Here is a 14,815-nt window from a genome sequence, read left to right as displayed (position 1 = left end):
TGATTTGCTGTTGCCCCTTTTGCGCTCCCACCCCAGGGCTAATTTCACCCTCTGAATTCCACCTGCCACTTTTTAGCACTTTCCTCCATCTTATCAATATCCCTTTGCAGCTTCCAAAGGTCGTCGAAAGAATCAACTATAACTCCCATTTTGCTATCATCTTCAAATTTTGACACACCTCCTTCAGGCCTATATCCAAATCAGTGATGTACGCAGTGACCAGAAGTGGTCCCAGAACTGAACCCTATGGAACACCACTACTTGCTTCCAACCGCTGAAAAACTGCCCTTAACTCCTACTCTATTTTCTCCTTTCTAAACAATTTTTAAACCTAGTTTGCGATCCTCCCCCTAATTCCATACCCCTTAATCTTCTGTTGTAATTTCCCATGTGGTACCTTGTTAAAGGCTTTCCTAAAGTTCATGTACACCACATCCATTGCATTTCCCCCCTCTAGCATGTCTGTTTCCCCTGCTAGTAGAGGTCTGCCAAGCACAGTCGTCCCTTTTTGAAATCCGTGCTGGCGACTTCTAACTATTCTCTCTTTATTCAGATACATGGCATTTTCATCCTTACTTAATGACTAAAATTTTCTCCATCACAGATATTCAACTAACTGGCCTGTAATTACCAGATTAGCTCAGTCTCCCTTTTTAAAAATAGGTACTACATTGGCCACTCTCCAGTCCTCTTGCTCACATCCACACTCAATAGAGCCCTGAAGTATAATTTCTAGGCCCTCTGCAATCTCAGGATTCTAGGGTGTAGAGTCCCCAACGCTTAAAGTGGGCACCTCGGAGTCAACGCAATTTGCCAGCTACAATGCAGTGCCAGAGTAACTAAGAATTTCTTTTAAAAGCACGGAGGGAATCTTCACCCTCCATCTCTCCACTCCGCTCTATCTAAATGCCCAGCAATGATCCAAACGAGTGGGCGTGGGGAGGAAAGAGAGAGAGAGCGAAAGCGTTTTATAGCAGTCTGGTCACTATTGCACTTGAACAGCTGCTTGAACAACAACTTGCACTTATATAGGGCCTTTAACATAGTCAAACATCCCAACCCACTTCACAGGAGGGTTATCAAACAAAACTGCTCGAAATAGGTCAGTGCATTTAATACGGTTTAAGCAGTGTCCTTTGTATTTGAAGCCTATGGTAATGGCATATGGTTAGAGCCATTTGCCCAATACAGGCAGCTGTCCGGGATAAGCGGGGACGGTGTAAGTGTTGGGGACTGCATTCCATCGGGCGCTGGTGCCTTGACTTCCTTTGGCTTAACTAACATCTAAAATTTTCCTTTTGTCCATTGTAATGTTACTCATCTCGCTGTCAACCACTCCCAGCTTTACCTCTTCATTCCTTTCATATTTTTACTTTTTGTATAATGTTTAAAATCTGAAATAGTGATAGCTAAAACAAGTTGTCTCAATCCCTGCAACTTGCTGTCCAGTTATTTTTCTTACTATTTGTGTTTCTGTGGTCCCAGTTTTCAGATGGTGGCCACACAGGATCACAACCAGCTCAATTGAGTCGCTTTACGATTCAAATTGGGCGACTAAAACTTTTGTTTGGTCTCACATTTCCATGCATTGACATTTAATGTGTAACCTTACCTTTGTTTTCTCCTCAAATACAGACTGCGGTAGATTTTCGTAATGATGATGCGTTCCATAAACCCGTGGAGATGGGTAGTTTTTCATCATCTTAAATGAATCAGCAAATATATGTTTTAAGAAATGGGCAGACCAGGAAGGGTAACTACACATGAATGAAGGCAGAAATTAGTCCACATCTACAAAACAATTTTCTGCTGACAACATGACAGCCGCTAACACCAAATACATTGCAGCTTGGATAAAGAAACGTTCCAGTTCAACAATAATGGAGGCATTGGCCAGATCGGGTATAGCACAGGCTAGACAGAGCCAAGCTCCCGCTGATGTGCCATAACAATGTGCATTAAACTGAGCTCTTGGGGTAACCACAGAAATTCACACTTCACCAGTGTGGACCTTTCTACTCCCCAAAGTAGCCCATTCTTTCCACTTTTGGGGTAAAGCATCAGAATCAAGCTCCCCCAATTCAGGAGTTTCTCAGAGGCCACTGGCACAGAAATGACTACCATGTGAAAAAGGGGAGGATGAAGGCCCAGGCTACACTGTCGATGATGGGCACAGGGATTGTGAAAAATATAATTCATGTAGAAAAATATATATACTAATTATAACCATTGGTACATTAGGTGAGATGATGCTCTCGAGGTTGTGATTTAGGTACATTATTGGAACACGGTACAAGGAATATAATTAAAGAAAGTAGAAGACTGGAAAAGACACTGCAGTCCATCTGGCAGGTCCCAAAAACTCACTACCTCAAATGTCTATCCAATTCTCCCTTAAATGTTTCCACACTATCTGTCTCCCTGGGAAGTCCATTCCACACATTCACAACACCCCCCCCCTACCCCCGCTCTGTGTGAAGTAAATAAACTACCTGTGCTGCTTCCCTTTAAGGAGGCAAAGTAATTCAAAAAGCAAACCTGAATGTGTAGTCAAAACAGTCGAGTGCAATGTCTCCAGAGGCTGCGCTAAAGTTTTTACAATGGGCACTGTTTAGATCACACTCGGCAGTACCGTGTTTAATATTAATCATCACACGACAAACAGACATGAATTGGAGAGGGTGACAGGAAGAGCAACAAGACTGATTCCTAGTATAACATGGGAGGAGTTTGAGAAAAGATAAAGGAAACTCCAGGACCAGAGGACATAAATATATACGGAAGTAAATTTAAGAGATTTTAAGACAAGCATCTTTTACTCAAGATCTTCTAGGCAGGGTACTAGAGAGGAAAACATAAGCGACTCGCAAATCCAGCTGGATGCTATAACAGTTGAGTTCATGTACAAGGAATAACTTCCATCAGTTGAATAGCCTTTACTCGGGTCCTTATGTAAAACGTGGAAACTTAAAAAGGTCCAAGAGGAGCACTCACAAACATTTCCGTAGAAATTTCCAATTGTCGTTGACTTTTCCTAGCAGAGCTCAAAATTTATTATTTGCCAGAAAGGTCTTGCACAAAATGTGCACTACTAGTTTATTCATAAAATATAAGACAGCTGGTCAGTGCAAGGAGCTCTCACCTTAACATTGAGCACACTGAAATAACCTATCAATCAGTAACTTGTGATGCAAGGAAGATGGTTTCATAATAGATTCAAATCTGAATTATAAACTTGTTTTGGGGTAGATGCCTTGGCTTCTGAGATAACAGACTCAAAAACTTTTTAAAAAAATGTTCTAACATATAAATTGACAATGTACAGCTATCTGTTGCTTAAAGAAAAGCTACAAAACACAATGGATTACAGCACAATAGCTTATAGAACCCGTGTAAAGTCCTCATTACTATTACTAATTGGCATTTGACCACCCCTCCCTTGTACATATTTCATGCTTTAGTGCAGCACATCTCGAGCAGATGTCAATGTCAAAGTAAAAAAAAAGACTTTTATATAGCACTCCTCTTGGGACGTCCCAAAACACTTTACAGCCAATAAAGTACTTTTTAAAGTGTAGTCACTGTTGTGATGTAGGAAAGTAGGTACTCACAATAAGTAGGTTATCCCATTTAAGTAAATACAATAAGCTTTTGGTGCCAGCAGTAGCCCTTAGAAGCTATTTACTTAGAATCAGCAACATGTTACGAAGCAAACATTAAGGTTCAAGAGCTCTTCAAAACAGGAAAATGAAAAATATGAAGTATGATTTGAGGGGAGGATGTTATGAAAACAACTTTCTCCTCTAATCGATGAGGTAATTTTTACAAATTAGGGCTCCTGGCACAGAGCTATGGGAGATGGGGAATTGGGGCGCAGAGGCCAGCATAATGGAGTGCTCATTGTGAATTCAGACAAGATAGTACTTGAGCTGGTTAACAGTCGCTGAGCAGCTTGTACAAATGGAATTGTGCAAAATGGAATTCATTTTCCTGGTCTTAGTAACCGGTAATATGTTCATTCAAATCCGCAAGACAGTGCATAACCCTGATGATATTCTTGGACAAAAACATGTACAAGGGAGGTATTTTATGGATACATAGAAAATTGGATGGTTTCCTTTCAGAAAATAACATTTTGGGATACAGTACATGAGTAATTTGAGACATCCATGTGGCAAGTGTAGTATGCTCGGGAGGAACATGTGACTTTGGACCTATGGTTCCTAAAGCTCTCCACCACTGGGGTTTTTCATCGGGTCATGTCTGGGTCTGTTGTAGACTAATTGATAGAGATTGATTAGATTGCTATGATTAGTCAACAATTCCATTATCGTTGTGTCATGCGTCGACCAGGATCGCAGGCGGCGAACGAGATGGACCTTGGTCTTTTTTCATCTAGCAATTCCTATGTTACACTTTATAGGACATGTTTATCAGTATTTTTAGCTCTCCTTCCCTCTTCCTCGACTGAAGGCATTGGCCCCTGGCTGCAGTGCATTTCATGAGAACTAGGCATCCTCCAGCACCTCATGCAAGTGGCCATTTTTCATATTCGAGCTGAGACAGTGAGGATGTTCAACTGCAGGGGCAGGTGGACAAGAAAAACCACAGCCAACCCTGATCCTGTCCTCACCCGATGTCCATGCATAAATATATAACATATTACTATCATCAACATTGACTTTGGTTATTGTTTATTTGATGGTCTCTGTAATTTATGCTAATTACTAGTTATTCTTGGAATTGTATCAATGAAATCTTTAAAGAATGAGCTTCATTCCCAAGCTTATGGTGATCAAATCTATAATGGGCAATTGTCGTGGATGTGTTTTAAAAGAAAGGAATTGCTTGATGACAGTCACATTCCTGAGTTTCCAGGTGAGCCAGGAACAAGCAGTATCTCTTTTCAGTGATGCATTCATTATACAGGCTTTAACTACCAGCTGTGACTACTTCCTAGGCGTTGTTTGCAGGGATACATTTGGGCCTGTATTACAGGATTTAACGGGGTGCTATGGTCAAAGGCTCCTGAAGCGGTCTCATTCAGCTGACGTGGATGGTAACCCCCAGGATTTGCTAAGGCTGGGGTCAAGAACACAAATCTGGTTCTCCAAGCTACTGCAAGTCTGGCAAGTTTCACTGTGGGTTGCTACCGGCTGCACATGGCCTGCATGTCTGAACCTTTACTCCTATGGCACCCAGGCCCTGTAATGCTTAATATGCTCGTTTGAAATTTCTCTCCAATATTTTAAGCAGGGGTGTTTCCTAATTCATTTGAAATGGTCTACCATATTTGCTCAAATAGTGGGGCACTGAATTTCATACAAATATAAACATTTATATTCTAGTATGCCATGGGTTCATTGCTGTCCTTTGCCTGCACCCCCCACTTCCCACTTCCCCACCTAACCTTTGCCACTTGTTAGTGTGAGGGATCTCAAAGCATTTTTTTCACTCCTACTCTTTAATGGGTTAAAAGACTCAAACTACCATTTGCCATGCACATACCTCACGTCTACTAGAATCTTCAAATTCCAGTAATAGAACCTTAAAATGAGTATCAAGCTTCACTTCTTCAGATTCATTTTGATTGGCAGAAGCAATGTCTTGAAGCAACTGATTCACCCAATTAAATCCTGTAGTGTACAATAAAAAGGTTACTATAACCTGTTACATGGCGTCACTGTAATCTGACACATGCCACAGTAACACTGTTCTGCCCCTAGAGCAGGTCCTAACTCAAGTCACACATGAGATTCCTGAGTCACTTACTAGGGAAGTGTAGGTGAGGTCGTTTTCCATTACCTTCCTTGCGGTTTTTATCTTCAGAGGACCTTCTCCTGGGTGGGCTGCAGCCAAGGCTAAAGAGCCCCACCTACCCTTTACGATTTGGGGGGAGTGGGGGCATCAGCAACAATCGGCACAAATACTCTCGCTGGATGTCAATCGGATATTCAGAGCCGGCGCTCTGGTCTCCGCTTGCTGGGGTTTTCTGGAGTCGGGTTCGAACCCAACCCTTCGGACTCAGAAAGCCACCACTGAGCCAGTGGTCACTCCGTCCGGATGGAAGTACCGTGCTGGATGTCAATGCAGTATTTAAAGTATTCAGGGTAATCCTACCTGTACCAGCAAGGCAAAGGCTCGTTCCTGCTACAGTGATAAGGAACAATAAGTACTAAACAAAAAAGAATTGTAAACTTTTAAAGAGCTAGAAGATACTGACCATATGGAGCAAGTTATTCATTGGGTGCCCTGTAGATTATAATTGATTAACAATGTTTAAATTGTAGATTTCTAGTCACACCAGCAACAACAATCGACAGAATAAAAATCAAGTGGTTTACATCTTGGCATTAATTTTGGACAGACGATCTTATATCATGGCTCAATATTTGTGCTTTCTGTGGAAGTTTTGCTTTCACTTTAACAGATTACTGGATGTGCCATAAGAGACCAGCTTTTTAAACACAGCACATTGCTCAGAAGATTGTCGCATTCCAGGGATCCCTGATTTTCTGATGCTGTTGTGAAGGTGATACTGGAGCAAGTGAGGGCCAGGAGGGAGGTCCTCTTTCCTTCCAATGGCAGACGGATGGCCAGGCAAACCTGCGCTGTTAGCTTAGCGAAAACAGCATCTCGCTGTCTGCCTCGCCAAATGCATTGAATGGCATAAAGTTCCTGTACATGCAGAGTAGATACGAACTAAACTCACCACAGAAAGTTAGGGCTTGTCCATTTCAGTCTAAGTACTCTTTTTAATGGTGTGATAAGTCTTAAGTACTGTCAAACAACCACTCTGGCATTAAAAATTAATCAGCAGGCACGGAGAGAGGTTGCCGAGCATGTCAGTGCCTGCAGCATCATAACCAGGACACGGAAGAGGTTCAACAACTTGATCAAGACAGTCAAAGTGAAAATGTTCCTGTCTTTTTTGTCCTGTCTTTTTTCTGAATGAAGACTTGCAACGCTACTTTCCTCCCTGCACTCCCAATCCTCCTCCTCCTCCTCACTCTCCCACCACTGCACACACTTCTCCAAATCACAACAAAACACTGTACACAGCTGGTTCTCCTTACAATCACACACTCAACTTCTGCTTCTGGCCTCGGAACTGGCACAAGCATTCTATTGCTATCCAGTTACAAGCTGAACCTCATTTCACTGTTCTGAAAACTATTTTCACACTTCACACTGGAGATGATTTGTTGCACACAACCACCATCCCATCTCTTCCACAAACGGCAGGTGGTGCGAGGTCAATTGTTAATTTTAAATCTGCGATTGACAGATTTTTGTTAACCAAAGGTATTAAGGGATATGGGGCTAAGGCGGGTATATGGAGTTAGGTCAGAGATCAGCCATGATTTCATTGAATGGCATAACAGGCTCGAGGGGCTAAATGGCCTACTCCTGTTCCTATGTTCTTGCTGACAACTTGCTGCTTGCGCACTATACATGAAGCTGCATCACAAGTCTGCACCACCCATTCATGAGCCACACACTAACTCCCACTCTTCCTACAGAAGATGTTCTTCGACAGCACCTCCCAAACCTGCAACCTCTATCACCTAGAAGGACAAGGGCAGCAGGCACATGGGAACAACACTACCTGCACGTTCCCCTCCAAGTCACACACCATCCCGACTTGGAAATATATCGCCGTTCCTTCATTGTCGCTGGGTCGAAATCCTGGAACTCGCTTCCTAACAGCACTGTGGGAGAACCTTCACCACACGGGCTGCAGTGGTTCAAGAAGGCGGCTCACCACCACCTTCTCAAGGGCAATTAGGGATGGGCAATAAATGCCGGCCTCGCCAGCGACCCCTACATCCCATGAAGGAATAAAAAGAAAAGGGAGCGAGGGGCAGGGAAAGGGAGCGAGGGGCAGGGAAAGGGAGCGAGGGGGAAGGGCTGAGGAAGGAGATGATGAGTGGGAATGGGAGGGGAATGTTACACAAGGGTTGCACCACTCAAGGAAGTGTGACAAATCGCTTTTAAAATGTTGTGTTTCGTAAATACAGAATTACTCATGTAAAATTGATTTCCAAAATTTAGCAACACTAAAGTTGCCGTCTTAAGTTACTGCCGCCAAGTTACAGCCCCACAACAAACTGCCACTATCTAAAAGCTATAAAAATTGTAACAGAATCCAGCTATAAAATAGTAATAGAATTAAACAGAAATAAAACAGAGCTGTTAAAGTGAATCATAAAATCCCATCAGCACCTAAAAAAAAAAATCAATATTTGGAGAGAGATGCTGTTCAGGAAAGGACTGGGATTTAAACAGAATTTTAAGAAGTTTGCACTTTTTGACAAAAACTCGTCTTAAGTTTTTAAGATAGTAGCCATGATGTGGAGATGCCGGTGATGGACTGGGGTGGACAAACGTAAGGAGTCGCACAACAGGTTATAGTTCAACAGTTTTATTTGAAATCACCTTTGTCAGGTGAAGGAGCAAAGCTCCGAAAGCTTGTGATTTCAAATAAAGCTGTTGGACTATAACCTGGTGTTGTGCGACTCCTTACATAAGTTTTTAAGAGTTCGAGCTCAAACTTATTTTAAACAATTCATTTCAATTTTTAAAAAAAATACATTGGAGCGGACGTTCTCACCGCATTTGGGATAAGAAGCGATCATCATGTCCCCAGAACGCGCCTCGAACCTGGGGAGCTCCTGCAGGGTCTCCACTGAGCTCAGCACTGCGGGGTACAGCACCCCGTTATAGCGGAACAGCAGATCCTCCGACTGCAGCTTGCTCGCCCTCTCCAAGATGTTCTTGACCCGCTCCTGGAAGTTTTGAGGCTCGCCGGCTGCTCCAGCCTTTGCCGATGCGTTTTCCTCACTCGCCATAACCAGACTAACACTAATCTGATCCTATCGTCTCGCCTCTTCCCTTGACGGAGCCAGCAACCGTGCCGAGAGAGCCTGCCTTTTTATAGTGGACCGAGGGTCCACTCGGCTGTACCCAGGAGGGCGCGGCTTGGCTTGCTTCGCACGCAATTCCGTGCCATGCGGGCTATCAGAATACAAACAAATTGCTTTCGACTATCTCTGGTTCGTAGTTCAACGTTGTGGTCGGCTGATGCTTTGCATTGATTGGACCTGTTGAGTATCCAGTGTACTAAATTCTTCCTGTCAAGCATCAAGTCAGCTCTTTTAAATTGAACGATAAGGAGACTCTGAACATAAGAACAAAAGGAATAGGAGCTGGAGTAAGCAATACCCCACCTCGAGCCTGCTCCGCCATTCAATAAGATCATGGCTGGTTGCCCCAGTGTCATCAAACAGAAACCAACAAAAGTGCCCCCTTTTAAAGGGGCACAACTAATAGAAGACTAAATCATAAAAAAAACAAAGGAAAATTATCAAATTAAATAATATTATTGACACCAAGCACTGTGCACTCCAGTCCCTGCGGTGCCCGCCGGCCGCGGAACATATCAAGTCTATAAGACTAGGAGATCTCTTTTTAACTCCTTCTTAGCTGTTTCAAGGCCATTCACAGAGCACATGCGCTACGTATTTTTTACTCATAATGTGCAGTAGCGCCAGCCTTGGCTCAGTCATTGCACTCTTCCCTCTGAGGTCGCAGGTTGGGGGTTTGAGCCCCACTTCAGAGATTTGAGCACATAATCTAGGCTGCACTTAGTGTCCTGAGGGAGTGCTGGACTGATGGAGGTGATAATCCTTCAGCTGTGATGTTACACGAATGCTCTACCTACCCTTTCGGAGATATAAGCGATCCCAGGGCAATGTTCAGTGAAGAGCACAATTTCTCCTGGCATCCTGTCCAACATTTATCCCTCAGCACTGTTAAAAAAAAATTGATTATAGAATCATAGATTCATAGAAGTTTACAACATGGAAACAGGCCCTTCGGCCCAACATGTCCATGTCGCCCAGTTTATACCACTAAGCTAGTCCCAATTGCCTGCACTTGGCCCATATCCCTCTATACCCATCTTACCCATGTAACTGTCCAAATGCTTTTTAAAAGACAAAATTGTACCCGCCTCTACTACTGCCTCTGGCAGCTCGTTCCAGACACTCACCACCCTTTGAGTGAAAAAATTGCCCCTCTGGACCCTTTTGTATCTCTCCCCTCTCACCTTAAATCTATGCCCCCTCGTTATAGACTCCCCTACCTTTGGGAAAAGATTTTGACTATCTACCTTATCTATGCCCCTCATTATTTTATAGACTTCTATAAGATCACCCCTAAACCTCCTACTCTCCAGGGAAAAAAGTCTCAGTCTATCCAACCTCTCCCTATAACCATCAAGTCCCGGTAGCATCCTAGTAAATCTTTTCTGCACTCTTTCTAGTTTAATAATATCCTTTCTATAATAGGGTGACCAGAACTGTACACAGTATTCCAAGTGTGGCCTTACTAATGTCTTGTACAACTTCAACAAGACATCCCAACTCCTGTATTCAATGTTCTGACCAATGAAACCAAGCATGCTGAATGCCTTCTTCACCACCCTATCCACCTGTGACTCCACTTTCAAGGAGCTATGAACCTGTACTCCTAGATCTCTTTGTTCTATAACTCTCCCCAATGCCCTACCATTAACGGAGTAGGTCCTGGCCCGATTCGATCTACCAAAATGCATCACCTCACATTTATCTAAATTAAACTCCATCTGCCATTCATCGGCCCACTGGCCCAATTTATCAAGATCCCGTTGCAATCCTAGATAACCTTCTTCACTGTCCACAATGCCACCAATCTTGGTGTCATCTGCAAACTTACTAACCATGCCTCCTAAATTCTCATCCAAATCATTAATATAAATAACAAATAACAACGGACCCAGCACCGATCCCTGAGGCACACCGCTGGTCACAGGCCTCCAGTTTGAAAAACAACCCTCTACAACCACCCTCTGTCTTCTGTCGTCAATCCAATTTTGTATCCAATTGGCTACCTCACCTTGGATCCCGTGAGATTTAACCTTATGTAACAACCTACCATGCGGTACCTTGTCAAAGGCTTTGCTAAAGTCCATGTAGACCACGTCTACTGCACAGCCCTCATCTATCTTCTTGGTTACCCCTTCAAAAAACTCAATCAAATTCGTGAGACATGATTTTCCACTCACAAAACCATGCTGACTGTTCCTAATCAGTCCCTGCCTCTCCAAATGCCTGTAGATCCTGTCTCTCAGAATACCCTCTAACAACTTACCCACTACAGATGTCAGGCTCACCGGTCTGTAGTTCCCAGGCTTTTCCCTGCCGCCCTTCTTAAACAAAGGCACAACATTTGCTACCCTCCAATCTTCAGGCACCTCACCTGTAGCTGTCGATGATTCAAATATCTCTGCTAGGGGACCCGCAATTTCCTCCCTAACTTCCCATAACGTCCTGGGATACATTTCATCAGGTCCTGGAGATTTATCTACCTTGATACGCATTAAGACTTCCAGCACCTCCCTCTCTGTAATATGTACACTCCTCAAGACATCACTATTTATTTCCCCAAGTTCCCTAACATCCATGCCTTTCTCAACCGTAAATACCGATGTGAAATATTAATTTAGGATCTCACCCATCTCTTGTGGTTCCGCACATAGATGACCTTGTTGATCCTTAAGAGGCCCTACTCTCTCCCTAGTTACTCTTTTGCCCTTTATGTATTTGTAGAAGCTCTTTGGATTCTCCTTTGCCTTATCTGCCAAAGCAATCTCATGTCCCCTTTTTGCCCTCCTGATTTCTCTCTTAACTCTACTCCGGCAATCTCTATACTCTTCAAGGGATCCACTTGATCCCAGCTGTCTATGCATGTCATATGCCTCCTTCTTTTTGACGAGGGCCTCAATCTCCCGAGTCATCCAAGGTTCCCTACTTCTACCAGCCTTGCCCTTCACTTTATAAGGAATGTGCTTACCCTGAACCCTGGTTAACACACTTTTGAAAGCCTCCCACTTACCAGACGTCCCTTTGCCTGCCAACAGACTCTCCCAATCAACTTCTGAAAGTTCCTGTCTAATACCATCAAAATTGGCCTTTCCCCAATTTAGAATTTTAACTTTTGGGCCATTTTTGGGCCATTATTTGGTCATTTATTTCATTGCTGTTTGTGTGATCTTGCCAAGTGCAAATAGCCTACCACATTACCATACATTATAACTTACTACACTTCAGAAATATTTCATTGGCTTCGGGAAGTCTTGAGGATGTGAGTTTTTTTCCTGCTTTACACTTGTCTGCATTAAATTTCATTTGTCATTGTTTTGCCCACGTACAGATTGTGTCCGACTCATTCTATAGTTTCTGAGTTGCCTCCGCTGATTCCGCTGGCCCTCCTTCTTTAAAATCATCTGCAAATTTGACTACTTTGCGTTAGGTTTTTGAGTCCAAGTCATTGATATAAATTAGAAACAGCATTGGTGCTGACACCCGTTTCTGCGGCACCCCATTGTGTTGTAAACAGTTAATCCAACCCAGTGACCGTGCAGTGTGTGAATCCAGTGAAAGTACAGTGTGCAAATCCAGCGAGAGCAGTGTGGATCCAGGGAAAGCAGTGTGCGAATCCAATGACTATACAGTGTGCAGATCCAGTGAAAGTACAGTGCGCAAATCCAATGACAGTAGTTATTCCAGTGAAAGTACAGTGCGCAAATCCAGTGGCAGTAGTTAATCCAGTGAAAGTAAAGTGTGAGAATCCAGTGAAAGTAGTGTGTAAATCCGGCAAAAGTAGTATGCAAATCCAGAGTAGTGTGCGAATCTAATGAAAGTAGTGTGCAAATCCAGTGATTTTGGTTAATCGGGTGAAAGTAGTGTGCAAATCCAGCAAAGTAGTGTGATAACTCACCATGTCATCCAGTTCACCTGTGGCAAAAATTTAGTTTCATTTTATACACTTTAAAATATAAAGAGCAAGCATGATGACAGAAGATTGTAGTTTCAAGTACAAATGTCTTCATCCATGAAATTTTCTTTAAAAATAGGAAAATCTATGAAATTTAAGATATTTTCAATTAGACTATGAAAAAGTTAGCCAAAAACATTAAAACGGGCCCTAAAACATAGTATTGCTTTGGCTGTGAATTTTCAACTTTCATAAAGGGAGAAGCTCTGACATTACACAGTGGTTCTCGGTCTTTTGACATAACTCTGGTGGAACCTCTCTTATTAACAACGGAGATCCAGCATAATCCAGGCACACTGTGCTTCCGTTTGTCCCCCGCTCAATTTACAGCAGGAGACCAGAACCCCTGCAGAATTTTAGGGTCGAAGTATCTTGAATTTAATAAGCTGCTTGTTCACACGCAAAATCAAGGTTCCATTTTTTACAAGCTAAAGTACACAAATTACTGGCTGCAGAGGTAATGGACTGCCGCCAAAAAGCACTGACTGTTTGATTTACTATGATCAGAATCTGTAGTGACATAATCCAGATCCAGAGAGTAAGATATAATCTCCTTTGTTCTCCATACTGACTGATAATCTTAAATTGTGTGTGATTACTGAGGGAGAGGTGGAATGGAGGTGAGGGAGAGGTGAGGGGGTGTCCTTCAGATGAACCATTAAACTGAAGCTCTGTCTGCCTGCGCCAATAGTCCAGGAGGCAATAACAATCTGAAGAATGACGGAAGTACTCCCCATGTCCTGATCAACATTCCTTTCTCAAACAACTCCACCAAAAAGAGATGAACCTTTCATTCATTTCATGTCTCTTTGTGGGATCTTGCTGCAGCGTTGGACGAACAACAACAGTCACTGCACTTCAAACTAATCCATCACACGTGAAGCTCTTTTGGATGTTTCTGAGAGACGGGATGAAATGCTATATAAATGCAAGCCTTTTTTTCCTGTATTGATTAACAGGAAATACCTCTTGGTCACTGTCGGGTTCAGCAAAGCATGGATTCGGCCCGGAAGGAGGTCTCAAAGTAGCTGGTCTCATGTCTGGCAAACCTCAGCTCATCACAGACCTGGTGGATATCAACTGAGGTAAATCAGAAAGCAAATGCTGCTTCAATATTTATTTTGAGGGGGCAATCCCTCATTCTGCTGGCTGCCAAGCATGTTCACTGAACAGACTCCTGGCTTGTAAGGGAGGGCATTGATTGATTGACTTGGTTGGGTTGTGACTTTGCATATAGCTACGCTGGACAGAGCTGTAAGGTAACACTCGGTCAGAACATCACAGCCACAATTGCCCACACTGCACTGGACTTGTTGACAGGCCGCACAAGTGGGGAGGACGGAACCTTGAGTGTAGGTTGCTATCTCTCTATCATTGTACTTGATTTGACATTGAATTCACTATTCTAACTTACATTTCCTGGTTCTGACTGCGCTGTTATTAACAAAGCTTCAATCTGATTGTTAAGGAGATATGTGTTTGCTGTGTTCACACAGGTCCCAGGTACCCTGTAGAGAGTGCCATGCCTTTTGGCTCTCTAATTTTCAGGAACTTGCTGTGCAAGATATCTGCTGGCAGAGACATCAACTTGGAAGATCCCGACACAAAGATGAAAGGAGCCTGTTATTATGGTGCATGCTTAAAACCATTCTGCACATTTTACTAATGCCAGTACATTGTGTAACATGCTGCTTCTACTGGACAGATGTCCCTATGTGTTTATGAGTGAGTGAGTTTGAATGAAAAGCAATAAGAAAAATTGAAGTGAGCACTTGTTTTGTTGGGCTGGCACCAAGCCACCAAGCTCTCCTTGGCCTATAAACCTCTATTGCCTCTATTGCCATGATTTAAAGGCTGAATCCTTATTATGGTTCAATGTTCAGAGTTTGGCAGACTTGCTGACAGTCCTGTTTCTCTCGGTTATGTTTTGCAGCCT

At 43.1% G+C, this 14,815-nt stretch overlaps 1 protein-coding gene across 3 annotated transcripts in view; it reads right to left on the bottom strand.

Annotated features, from left to right (window-relative positions):
* Window positions 1–14,815, bottom strand: part of LOC137324411 (sulfotransferase 6B1-like) — a 35,595-nt gene that overhangs the window by 14,637 nt on the left and 6,143 nt on the right. Inside the window, exons 1-3 of one of the 3 annotated variants that reach the window (XM_067988666.1) lie at window positions 8,615–8,958; window positions 5,509–5,636; window positions 1,613–1,702 (exon numbers count right to left, since the gene is read on the bottom strand). In XM_067988666.1, coding sequence (XP_067844767.1) covers window positions 1,613–1,702; window positions 5,509–5,636; window positions 8,615–8,852 — 456 coding nt within the window. In that variant the 5' untranslated portion in view covers window positions 8,853–8,958. Of the gene's footprint in view, window positions 1–1,612; window positions 1,703–5,508; window positions 5,637–8,614; window positions 8,959–9,724; window positions 9,813–14,815 lie in introns of those variants that run through there. The other 2 variants (XR_010963605.1, XR_010963606.1) reach the window with 2 other exon arrangements.

Source organism: Heptranchias perlo, chromosome 8 (assembly GCF_035084215.1).
Source record: "Heptranchias perlo isolate sHepPer1 chromosome 8, sHepPer1.hap1, whole genome shotgun sequence".
NCBI lineage: Eukaryota > Metazoa > Chordata > Chondrichthyes > Hexanchiformes > Hexanchidae > Heptranchias > Heptranchias perlo.
The sequence above is the reverse complement of the archived record's forward strand: the minus strand, read 5'-3'. Positions and strand labels throughout refer to the sequence as shown.